The sequence below is a fragment of the Pseudophryne corroboree genome, chromosome 7 (genome assembly GCF_028390025.1).
Source record: "Pseudophryne corroboree isolate aPseCor3 chromosome 7, aPseCor3.hap2, whole genome shotgun sequence".
Classification (NCBI taxonomy): Eukaryota; Metazoa; Chordata; class Amphibia; order Anura; family Myobatrachidae; genus Pseudophryne; species Pseudophryne corroboree.
The window spans coordinates 344,011,756-344,024,392 of NC_086450.1; the positions used below are offsets into that span (position 1 = coordinate 344,011,756).

Sequence of the window (12,637 nt, forward strand, 5' to 3'; positions counted from 1 at the left end):
CCCATGAGGACCGTTGGTTTAAACAGCGCAGGGAGAATTCAATCGCTGCTTTTGATACTAGTGACACCTGAATGGATAGGTGCTGCAACAATCCAATCAGGTATCATCCACAGTAAAAGTACAGCCCCGTCAAGGTTTGTAATCTTCCTACTATCTTTAGGACTTAAGGATTCTCAGGCACTTGGGGAAAGGGTTGGGGAGTTGAGCACATAGGACACACACTGAAGATGTGCCTACTCCATTCACCCCAATATAAGTGTCCCCCGGATATAATGAAAGAGAAACAGCCAATGCACAATTAAATTTTAATAAATTATAAATAAGTGACTTCAATGAATTTCGCGCCCCAAAGAAGAGAATGTGTGCACTTACCAGACAAAGCCTGAGAGAATATCCCACAAAGCCGGAAGAATTCACGGATAGTTTGTAGCCTTTTCAGGAAGAATATCTCATCTAAAACACGCCTGAGTTCTTCATCTTCAAAAAAGTTCACTTGTGTACTGCGTGCTTCCCTGATGATGTCCACTTTCCTCCAAGCAGGAGGAATTTCCAGTTGTTTCAACTGTAAAAGTAAATAAAATGACCATTATATTTCTTCTTCTTCAGGGTCCATAGGCATCCACAGGGATACCTTGGGGTATTGGTGGTGCATAGGACTGGGCACCAAACAATTAAATTTTTTACAGCTCCCAAGTATGCACCAGTCCATCCCCCCAGCAGCTCATGCTCTTTAGTTTTATTTCAAACAATTATGCATTACATTGATAAAATATGCCCATACCTTTTCCAGTAATATTCCAAATGCAGTTTCAACTTGAGCAAACATCCCGTCAAAAGCAACTAAAAGCATCTGACCAGCTGACATTTTTGGAGTTTCTTCGACTGAGCCGTTTCTTGGCTGAATTAACTCTGCATACTGAGAATTAAGTGATCTGCGTAAAAAACAGCACAAAAGCTTACAGTTTACCAAAGGAAGAACGTATTAGCTGTTTTTTTGCAACATTTAGCTCATTTGATTAGGTTTCAGTGACATAAACAAAGTTTTCAACATTACGATTCAGGAAAGTGAAACCAAATGTACACACTAGATCGCTACCACAAAATCTTTGCTCATTAAACTTGCAGGTCAACCCTGTACAGTTATTGTAGCTGGTGTTAATAGTGGGAGTTTCAATTTTGCGGACTTAGCCCACTTCAGCTTTTTGTACTGTACAACTAGTGCAGCATAACTCCTGCTCAGGGCCACCAGGAATAGGGGGCATTGCGACAAGGGGGGGAGAGAGTGTGGGTTGGGGCCCATGGTGTGCACATAGATCATCATCAGCTACCACTATCCATCAGATGAATAAGCAACTAAAACACAGCCTTGCTCAATGATCCCATCCTTGTCAGTATAGCGGGGAAAGTGCAGACGGCCATCCACATCGGTGTCAATGTTTGGGCCATAGGACAGTATTAGTTGATTGAGCTGGGACTACTGCACTAGTAAGCAATATGTTATGTAATGTGCTGCATTGTAATCTGTTCCGTAATTTACTATTCCTGTTGCATTTATCAGTGGCTGGAAGTCAGGACGGAAGTGTTGCCTAGACAAAATAACCTCTGGTGTAATTTGTTATAGCTTGCTTTGGTTCTCATTTCCACCTATCACTGTGGCTAATGGACAGTAAATGCAACAGATGTAGCGAAGTATCACAATGAGTAAAATACAGTGTTTTGCTTTGCTATATTCTTCTGTTTATACTCCGCAACCAAAGCACACATTATCTACTACAAGCTGGAGAGCAGAGACAAAAAGCACTGTTCACAGGTCTACGATTAGTGTATGACTATACACCAGTGGCCTAGAACCTGGAACTGCAATGCCCTGCCAAACAGCCGGACTGTGAACAAGCAAGCTTGATGACGTGGTGGGGCAGCATGTGAGGACATGTCAAAGCCATTGTGGAGCTTTACTGAGAACTAGTCCAAGACACCCTGGACTTGCCGCCTGACTGCCTCCTCTCTAACTGAGCCCGCCTGTTTTCTGAAGGCAGTGAATGCTTCATATAATCCTTTTTTAAGAAAGGAATTATACTGAGCAGCCGAGTATGAACTGCATACAAAAAACTGTCTTAAGTTAAATGTGAATATTAAATGAGGAGTCAGTTAGCAGCCAATACGTGTGCACTGGTGTTGTGAATGGGATTATTGTGGTCGCTTACCTGAATAACCCCCTGAAAGCTTTAATAGTGAGACTTCAAGAAACTAGAGAACAGACAATAAAATAAGAATTTACTTACCGATAATTCTATTTCTCGGAGTCCGTAGTGGATGCTGGGGTTCCTGAAAGGACCATGGGGAATAGCGGCTCCGCAGGAGACAGGGCACAAAAGTAAAGCTTTTACAGGTCAGGTGGTGTGTACTGGCTCCTCCCCCTATGACCCTCCTCCAGACTCCAGTTAGGTACTGTGCCCGGACGAGCGTACACAATAAGGGAGGATTTTGAATCCCGGGTAAGACTCATACCAGCCACACCAATCACACCGTACAACTTGTGATCTAAACCCAGTTAACAGTATGATAACAGAGGAGCCTCTGAAAGATGGCTTCCTAAACAATAACCCGAATTAGTTAACAATAACTATGTACAAGTATTGCAGATAATCCGCACTTGGGATGGGCGCCCAGCATCCACTACGGACTCCGAGAAATAGAATTATCGGTAAGTAAATTCTTATTTTCTCTATCGTCCTAAGTGGATGCTGGGGTTCCTGAAAGGACCATGGGGATTATACCAAAGCTCCCAAACGGGCGGGAGAGTGCGGATGACTCTGCAGCACCGAATGAGAGAACTCCAGGTCCTCCTTTGCCAGGGTATCAAATTTGTAAAAATTTACAAACGTGTTCTCCCCTGACCACGTAGCTGCTCGGCAGAGTTGTAATGCCGAGACCCCTCGGGCAGCCGCCCAAGATGAGCCCACCTTCCTTGCGGAATGGGCCTTAACAGATTTAGCTGTGGCAGGCCTGCCACAGAATGTACAAGTTGAATTTTGTTACAAATCCAACGAGCAATCGACTGCTTAGAAGCAGGTGCACCCAACTTGTTGGGTGCATACAGTATAAACAGCGAGTCAGATTTTCTGACTCCAGCCGTCCTTTAAATGTATATTTTTAAGGCTCTGACAACGTCCAACAACTTGGAGTCCTTCAAGTCGTCTGTAGCCGCAGGCACTACAATAGGCTGGTTCAGGTGAAACGCTGATACCACCTTAGGGAGAAAATGCGGACGCGTCCGCAGCTCTGCCCTATGTCGAATGGAAAATTAAATAAGGGCTTTTATAAAACAAAGCCGCCAGTTCAGATACTCTCCCGGCCGAAGCCAGGGCCAGTAACATAGTCACTTTCCATGTGAGATATTTCAAATCCACATTCTTTAGTGGTTCAAACCAATTGGATTTGAGGAAATCTAAAACTACATTTAGATCCCACGGTGCCACCTTAGGCACCACAGGAGGCTGTATATGCAGTACTCCTTTGATAAAAATCTGGACCTCAGGGACTGAGGCCAATTCTTTTTGGAAGAATATTGATAGGGCCGAAATTTGAACCTTAATAGATCCCAATTTGAGACCCATAGACAATCCTGATTGCAGGAAATGTAGGAAAACGACCCAGTTGAAATTCCTCCATCGGAGCACTCCGCTGCTCGCACCACGCAACATATTTTCGCCAAATACGGCGATAATGCTTCGCGGTGACTTCCTTCCTTGCCTTTATCAAGGTAGGAATGACTTCTTCTGGAATGCCTTTTCCTTTTAGGATCTGGCATTCAAACGCCATGCCGTCAAACGCAGCCGCGGTAATTCTTGAAAAAGACAAGTACCCTGCTGAAGCAGGTCCCTTCTCAGAAGTAGAGGCCACGGATCGTCCGTGACCATCTCTTGAAGTTCCGGGTACCAAGTCCTTCTTGGCCAATCCGGAGCCACTAGTCTTACTCCTCTTTGCCGTATAATCCTCAATACCTTTGGTATGAGAGGCAGAGGAGGAAACACATATACCGACTGGTACACCCAAGGTGTTACCAGCGCGTCCACAGCTATTGCCTGCGGATCTCTTGACCTGGCGCAATACCTGTCCAGTGTTTTGTTGAGGCGAGACGCCATCATGTCCACCATTGGTTTTACCCAACGGTTTAATAGCATGTGGAAAACTTCTGGATGAAGTCCCCACTCTCCCGGGTGAAGGTCGTGTCTGCTGAGGAAGTCTGCTTCCCAGTTGTCCACGCCCGGGATGAATACTGCTGACAGTGCTATCACGTGATTCTCCGCCCAGCGAAGGATCCTGGCAGCTTCTGCCATTGCCCTCCTGCTTCTTGTGCCGCCCTGTCTGTTTACATGGGCGACTGCCGTGATGTTGTCCGACTGGATCAACACCGGTCTTCCTTGAAGCAGAGGTTCCGCCTGGCTTAGAGCATTGTAGATTGCTCTTAGTTCCAGAATGCTTATGTGAAGAGACTTTTTCAGGCTCGACCACACTCCCTGGAAATTTCTTCCCTGTGTGACTGCTCCCCAGCCTCTCAGGCTGGCCTCCGTGGTCACCAGGATCCAATCCTGCATGCCGAATCTGCGGCCCTCCAATAGATGAGCCTCCTGCAACCACCACAGAAGGGATACCCTTGTCCTCGGCGACAGGGTTATCCGCAGGTGCATCTGAAGATGCGACCCTGACCATTTGTCCAACAGATCCCTTTGCATGGAATCTGCCGAAAGGGATTGCTTCGTAAGAAGCTACCATTTTTTCCCAGGACTCTTGTGCATTGATGTACAGACACCTTTCCTGGTTTTAGGAGGTTCCTGACCAGGTCAGATAACTCCTTGGCTTTTTCTTCGGGAAGAAAAACCTTTTTCTGAACTGTGTCCAGAATCATCCCCAGGAACAGCAGACGAGTTGTCGGCATTAATTGGGATTTTGGAATATTCAGAATCCATCCGTGCTGCTTTAGCACCTCTTGAGATAGTGCTAAACCCATCTCTAGCTGTTCTCTGGACCTTGCCCTTATTAGGAGATCGTCCAAGTATGGGATAATTAATACGCCTTTTCTTCGAAGAAGAAATATTATCTCGGCCATTACCTTTGTAAAGACCCGAGGTGCCGTGGACAAACCAATCGGCAGCGTCTGAAACTGATAGTGACAGTTTTGTACAACGAACCTGAGGTACCCCTGGTGTGAGGGGTAATTGGAACGTGGAGATACGCATCCTTGATGTCCAAGGATACCATAAAGTCCCCTTCTTCCAGGTTCGCTATCACTGCTCTGAGTGACTCCATCTTGAACTTGGACTTCTTTATGTACAGGTTCAAGGACTTCAGATTTAGAATAGGCCTTACCGAGCCATCCGGCTTCGGTACCACAAAAAGAGTGGAATAATACCCCTTCCCTTGTTGTAGAAGAGGTACCTTGACTATCACCTGCTGAGAATACAGCTTGTGAATGGCTTCCAAAACCGTCTCCCTTTCTGAGGGGGACGTTGGTAAAGCAGACTTCAGGAAACGGCGAGGTGGCTCTGTCTCTAATTTCAACCTGTACCCCTGAGATATTATCTGCAGGATCCAGAGATTTACCTGCGAGTGAGCCCACTGCGCGCTGTAATTCTTGAGACGACCGCCTACCGCCCCCGAGTCCGCTTGCGAAGCCCCAGCGTCATGCTGAGGCTTTTGTAGAAGCCGGGGAGGGCTTCTGTTCCTGGGAAGGAGCTGCCTGTTGCTGTCTCTTCCCTCGTCCTCTGCCTCGTGGCAGATATGAATAGCCCTTTGCTCTCTTATTTTTAAAGGAACGAAAGGGCTGCGTTGAAAAGTCGGTGCCTTTTTCAGTTGGGGAGTGACTTGAGGTAGAAAGGTGGATTTCCCGGCCGTAGCCGTGGCCACCAAATCCGATAGACCGACCCCAAATAACTCCTCTACGCATCGCCTGTCCACTGTCGTGTCCATAAAGCTCTTCTGGCCGAAATGGACATAGCACTTACCCGTGATGCCAGTGTGCAGATATCTCTCTGTGCATCACGCATATAAAGAAATGCATCCTTTATTTGTTCTAACGACAGTAAAATATTGTCCCTGTCCAGGGTATCAATATTTTCGATCAGGGACTCTGACCAAACTACCCCAGCACTGCACATCCAGGCAGTCGCAATAGCTGGTCGTAGTATAACACCTGCATGTGTGTATATACCTTTTTGGATATTTTCCATCCTCCTATCTGATGGATCTTTAAGTGCGGCCGTCTCAGGAGAGGGTAACGCCACTTGTTTTGATGAGCGTGTTAGCGCTTTGTCCACCCTAGGAGGTGTTTCCCAGCGCTCCCTAACCTCTGGCGGGAAAGGGTATAAAGCCAATAACTTCTTTGAAATTAGCAGTTTTTTATCGGGGCACCCCACGCTTCATCACACACGTCATTTAATTCTTCTGATTCGGTAAAAACTACTGGTAGTTTTTTCACACCCCACATAATACCCTGTTTAGTGGTACCTGTAGTATCAGCTAAATGTAACATCTCCTTTATTGCCAAAATCATATAACGTGTGGCCCTACTGGAAAATACGGTTGATTCGTCACCTTCACCACCGGAATCAGTGCCTGTGTCTGGGTCTGTGTCGACCGACTGAGGCAAGGGGCGTTTTACAGCCCCTGACGGTGTTTGAGGCGCCTGGACAGGCACTAATTGAGTGTCCGGCCGCCTCATGTCGGCAAACGACTGCTTAAGCGAGTTGACGCTATCCCGTAATTCCACAAATAAAGGCATCCATTCTGGTGTCGACCCCCTAGAAGGTGACATCCTCATATTTGGCAATTGCTCCGCCTCCACACCAATAACGTCCTCATACATGTCGACACACACGTACCGACACACAGCAGACACACAGGGAATGCTCTATACGAAGACAGGACCCACTAGCCCTTTGGGGAGACAGAGGGAGAGTCTGCCAGCACACACCAAAAAGCGCTATATATGACAGGGATAGCCTTATGATTAAGTGCTCCCTTATAGCTGCTTTTATATTAATATATTGCCATTTATTTTGCCCCCCCTCTCTGTTATACCCTGTTTCTGTAGTGCAGTGCAGGGGAGAGACCTGGGAGCCTTCCTGACCAGCGGAGCTGTGACAGAAAATGGCGCCGTGTGCTGAGGAGATAGGCCCCGCCCCTTTTCCGGCGGGCTCGTCTCCCGCTATTTAGTACATTTAGGCAGGGGTAAATATCTCCATATAGCCTCTGGGGCTATATGTGAGGTATTTTTAGCCTTTTTAAAGGTTTTCATTTGCCTCCCAGGGCGCCCCCCCCCCCAGCGCCCTGCACCCTCAGTGACTGCCGTGTGAAGTGTGCTGAGAGGAAAATGGCGCACAGCTGCAGTGCTGTGCGCTACCTTAAGAAGACTGCAGGAGTCTTCAGCCGCCGATTCTGGACCTCTTCTTGCTTCAGCATCTGTGAGGGGGCCGGCGGCGTGGCTCCGGTGACCATCCAGGCTGTACCTGTGATCGTCCCTCTGGAGCTTCATGTCCAGTAGCCAAGAAGCCAATCCATCCTGCACGCAGGTGAGTTCACTTCTTCTCCCCTCTGTCCCTCGTTGCAGTGATCCTGTTGCCAGCAGGAATCGCTGTAAAATAAAAAACCTAAGCTAAACTCTCTAAGCAGCTCTTTATGAGAGCCACCTAGAATTGCACCCTTCTCGGCCGGGCACAAAAATCTAACTGGAGTCTGGAGGAGGGTCATAGGGGGAGGAGCCAGTACACACCACCTGACCTGTAAAAGCTTTACTTTTGTGCCCTGTCTCCTGCGGAGCCGCTATTCCCCATGGTCCTTTCAGGAACCCCAGCATCCACTTAGGACGATAGAGAAAACAAGTGTGTTTTGCTACATTACCAACAACGTGGCCAGCAAAACAAACATATCTGACCATGCAATATGGAAAGTCTGGTTTCTCCAGAGTCCTCTCTGATTTTGTATGTGGCCACAGCCAACCAGTAAACATAATATATATGACATTTGCCCTCTTCTAGATCAACATAAACAGGATCTCCCCATATACTGTATCTGAAGTACTGAAAATCACCACCTTTGGTTCCTAAACAATTAATCCAAACAGGAGGCCTACAGTTATATCATTCCGGGCAGTAGTGTGCAAGCTTTTCAGAAAACTCACTACAGTGAAGCTATGCAGTCAAAGATATCATTTTAGAGAAAACCAATGAAAATACAATGACGAAAAAGGTTATTCTGACGTAGTAGAATTTTTGATTCTTAAAAATAAGATGATTTATGGTAGACTTACCATTGTTAAATCTCTTTCTGCGAGGTACACTTGATTCCAGAGAATAGCATCGGGGTGTAGAGTTGGATCTTGATCCGAGGCACCAACAGGCTAAAGCTTTGACTGTTCCCAGGATGCACTGCACCGCCTCCTCTATAGCCCCGCCTCCAGGCACTGGAGCTCAGTTTTGTTAACCAGTCCAATGCAGTAGCAGGTAAGAGACGGTAAATGTTAGTCACATAGAACCACATTCTCACGACAAGAGAAGGGACTAGCGGCTAATGCCATACAAACCCAAAGAAGCAAAGTGCATCAGGGTGGGTGCCCCGTGGAACACAGTGTACCTCGCAGAAAGAGAGATTTAACCATGGTAAGTCTACCATAAATCTCCTTTTCTGCAGCGGGGTACACTGGGATTCCACAGGGAATAACATCGGGAATGTCCTAAAGCAGTTCTTCATGGGAGGGGACGCACTGTAGCGGGCACAAGAACCCGGCATCCAAAGAAAGCATCCTGGGAGTCGGAAGTATCAAAGGCATAGAACCTGATGAACGTTTTCACTGAGGACCATGTAGCCGCCTTGCACAATTGTTCTCCAGACGCGCCACGGCGGGCCGCCCAAGAAGGTCCAACAGACCGAGTAGTATGGACTTTGATAGCAGCAGGAGCTGGGAGCACAGCCTGCGCATAGGCTTGTGCAATCACCATTCTAATACATCTGGCCAAGGTTTGCTTATTCGCAGGCCAGCCACGTTTGTGAAAACCAAAAAGTACAAAAAGGGAATCTGACATCCTGATAGAGGCAGTCCTTTCCACATAAATACGGAGAGCCATCCAATGTTTCCCCAAAGAGAGCCTGACCTGTGTAGGGTAGGGTCTCTACACCTCTCCTGGATTCTGCGTCGGCAGACCATTGGCACAGCCACAGTCCTCGATGAGCTGAGACGGACATGGAAGAAATTCAATGTCACTCTTATCTAACGTATCCAAATCCTCAAGTAACGTGCCTGACCATTTTACTATAGCTTTGGAAATCCATGCACAGGCAATAGTAGGACGGAGTATCGCCCTTGAAGCCGTGTATATGGATTTGAGGGCAGTATCAATTTGCGATCAGCCGGCCCCTTCAAGGCGGTAGATCCTGGGACAGGTAAAACCACCTTTTTTTTTGAGAGTCTGGATACAGACGCGTCCACTATGGGTGGGTTTTACCATTTCTTTCTATCCTTCTCAGGGAAGGGGAAAGCAACCAGAACCTTCCTAGGGATCTGGAATTTTTTCTCTGGATTTTCCCATTTTTTTCAAAAATAGCACTTAATTCTTTGGACGCAGGGAAGGTTAGCGAGGCTTTCTTATTGTCAGTGAAGTGAGCCTCCTCACCCTGCTCAGGTGTTGTGTCAGTAATATTCAACACATCTCTCATAGCCTCCATCATCAACTGCACCCCCTTTGCAAGAGATGCAGACCCCCTGAGTACGTCCCCATCACCGTCTGCCGTGTCAGAATCGGTGTCCGTGTCGTCTTGCATGATCTGGGCAAAAGTACGTTTGTGGGAACTCACAGAGTCCCCCTCCTGAGGTAACAGCACCACACCAAACTGCCATAGAATTCTGTAAATCCTGAGTTGAAGATTCATTCTGAGCAACCCTAGTAGAATTCTGAGAAATCATAGTTTTGATAGAGGATAACCACTCAGGCTCCCTTGCTGGTATCTGCGCTACAACAGTGCCATCCTGATTACATGGAATGAGATCATCCTGAGAGGACATGTCCTCAGCTGCATATGACACAGAGGCCCTGGACATAGCTAACTGGAGACCCCAAACACTCCACACACACACACACACACACACACACGGCAGGTTAAACAGCGTTTCCCCCCTGAGAATGACAAGAGAGACACAGAGTTCAGAGGCAACCCACACACAGCGCTGTAATATATAAAGGACACCCCTTATCAGCGCCCACTGTGTACTGTAATAGTTGCACAAATCTAATTCACCGCCTCCCCCCCTTCTAGAACCCCCTGGTACCGCACGGGATAGCTGGAGTTGCTTGGTGGGACAGCTCTGTCAGCGTCTGTGTACAGGAACTGCAGGCAGGAAAATGGCGCTGAACGCTGCTGGGTCCGCTCTGAGAAGAAGCTCGGCCCCTTGAAGATGGCGCGTCTTCCCGCACAAATTCTTTATACTGGCCTGAGGACTCCGTCGCAAGGCGAGGGATTCTGTCACCTGTTGAGCGTCTGAGTACGGAGGATTGTGACGCTAGCCTGGGTATTCAGTCTCTGGTCTGGTTAGCGTCTGTGACCAGTACAGGGTATTAAGACGCAGGCTCAGGACGCCCCTCAAAAGCACCAACACAGTGTGCCGCTGAGCCTTCCCGGAGCGCAGCCACTCAGAGCTGCACTCCTGCCCTTGTGCCGCCATATCACGCCTCTTCTGATCTTCTGGCTCTGTAAGGGGGGGACGGGGGGCGTCATGCTGCCGGGGTGAGCGATCACCTGTGGCGGGGAACATTCGATCCCCTCAGGTGCTCAGTGTCCTGTCAGCGGAGACAGTGGCTCAGACCCCGCAGGGCGGACACTACTCCCCCCATTAGTCCCTCGAAGCAGGGAGGTTTTTGCCAGCAGCCTCCCTGTAAAATAATAAACTCTAAAATAAACTTTTACTAAAGAAGCTCTGTAGAGCTCCCCTAGCTGTGACCGGCTCCTCCAGGCACATTGTCTAAACTGGGTCTGGTAGGAGGGGCATAGAGGGAGCAGCCAGCCCACACTCTCAAACTCTTAAAGTGCCAATAACTCCTAGTGGACCCGTCTATATCCCATGGTACTAATGTGGACCCCAGCATCCTCTAGGAGGGTGGTCTTTAGTATGCAGACTGTCGGGATCCTGGCGCACAGTATACCGGCGCCGGAATCCCGACAGCCGACATACCGACAGTTTTTCTTCCTCGTGGGTGTCCACGACCCCCCTGGAGAGAGAATAAAATAGCGTGGTGCGCCACGTGCCCGCAGCGTGGCGAGCCCGCAAGGGGCTCATTTGCGCTCGCCACGCTGTTTGTATGCCGGCGATTGGGCTCCCGGCGCCGGTATGCTGGTCGCTGGTAGCCTGGCTGCCGGCATACCATACTACACCCCTCTAGGCAGTAAGAGAAATACAAAACAGTATATATCCTGTGTAGTACTGTGTGTGTGTGTGTGTGTGTATGTATGTATATCTATATATCAAGCATAGGAACTGCGGCACTCGTGATGATCTTAGAAGATGCTGTTTTACTGAATCATATCCAATATAAAGATGCCCAGCATGGCATATATATATATATATATATATATATATATATATATATATATATAGATAGAGAGAGAGAGAGAGAGGGAGGGAGAGGGAGAGAGAGAACCCTGACACACCTAGCCTCCCAGGGTACAGAATATAGTGATATTGGGTGGTGTGATACACAAGAATGAAATCCACAAATCAACACAACAGCTCCAGGCACCTCAGTGTTTTTTACTGAGCCGAACAGGAGCGATAGAGAGGTTGACAATGGAGAATTACATATAACATAACGGACAACAATAAAGTTGACACATAACGTTACTGACAACTAAACAGTTGACACCATAACCGATAGAACATGAAACTTTGAACCAGTCGGTAAGAATGTGTTACCATAAGATCCCCTGAACTTACCACAAACTAGGTAAAACTGCTCTGGGTGGGCGTCCAGTGACCCCTTATGGATTCAAAGAAAATGATTTACCTGGTAAGTACCAAAATCCTAATTTCTTTTTCATCCACTAGGGGTCACTGGAGTACTCTTGGGACGTACCAAAGCTTCCCCCGTGGGCGGGAGAGCTGTTTGGCACCTGTAACACTAGACGGCCAAAGCTAGATGCTGATGCCGCAAACGTATCAAACTTGTAAAAGCGCACAAACGTGTGCACTGATGACCATGTAGCCGCACGGCAAAGCTGCGTCGTAGAAGCCCCACAGAACGCGTGGAATGAGCTGTTACTGATGTAGGCGGCTGTAACCTAGCATGAAGGTAAGCCTGACGTATGGTCAGTTTAATCCATCTGGATAAGGTCTGCTTAGAAGCTGGCCAACCCATCTTGGCAGCATCATAGAGAACAAATAACGTATCCGTCTTACGAACTGTAGACGTTCGGGGATACATAAACGCGTAGGGCGCGTACCACATCCAAAGTTTTAGATCGTCTGTTAACACAGGAACTACTATTGGTTGATTGATGTGAAAAGATGACACTACCTTTGGCAAGAAAGCGGGATTCGTCCGAAGTTCCGCTCTGTCATCATGAAACACCAAATACGGTGGCATGCATGACA

General features: G+C 47.8%; 1 protein-coding gene across 2 annotated transcripts in view; it reads right to left on the bottom strand.

Moving 5' to 3' along the window:
- SMG1 (SMG1 nonsense mediated mRNA decay associated PI3K related kinase) overlaps positions 1-12,637 on the bottom strand; it is a 408,649-nt gene that overhangs the window by 36,922 nt on the left and 359,090 nt on the right. For both annotated transcript variants that reach the window (XM_063934392.1, XM_063934391.1), the window contains exons 52-53: positions 782-932; positions 373-562 (exon numbers count right to left, since the gene is read on the bottom strand). In XM_063934392.1, the coding sequence (XP_063790462.1) occupies positions 373-562; positions 782-932 (341 nt within the window). The remainder of the gene's footprint in view (positions 1-372; positions 563-781; positions 933-12,637) is intronic.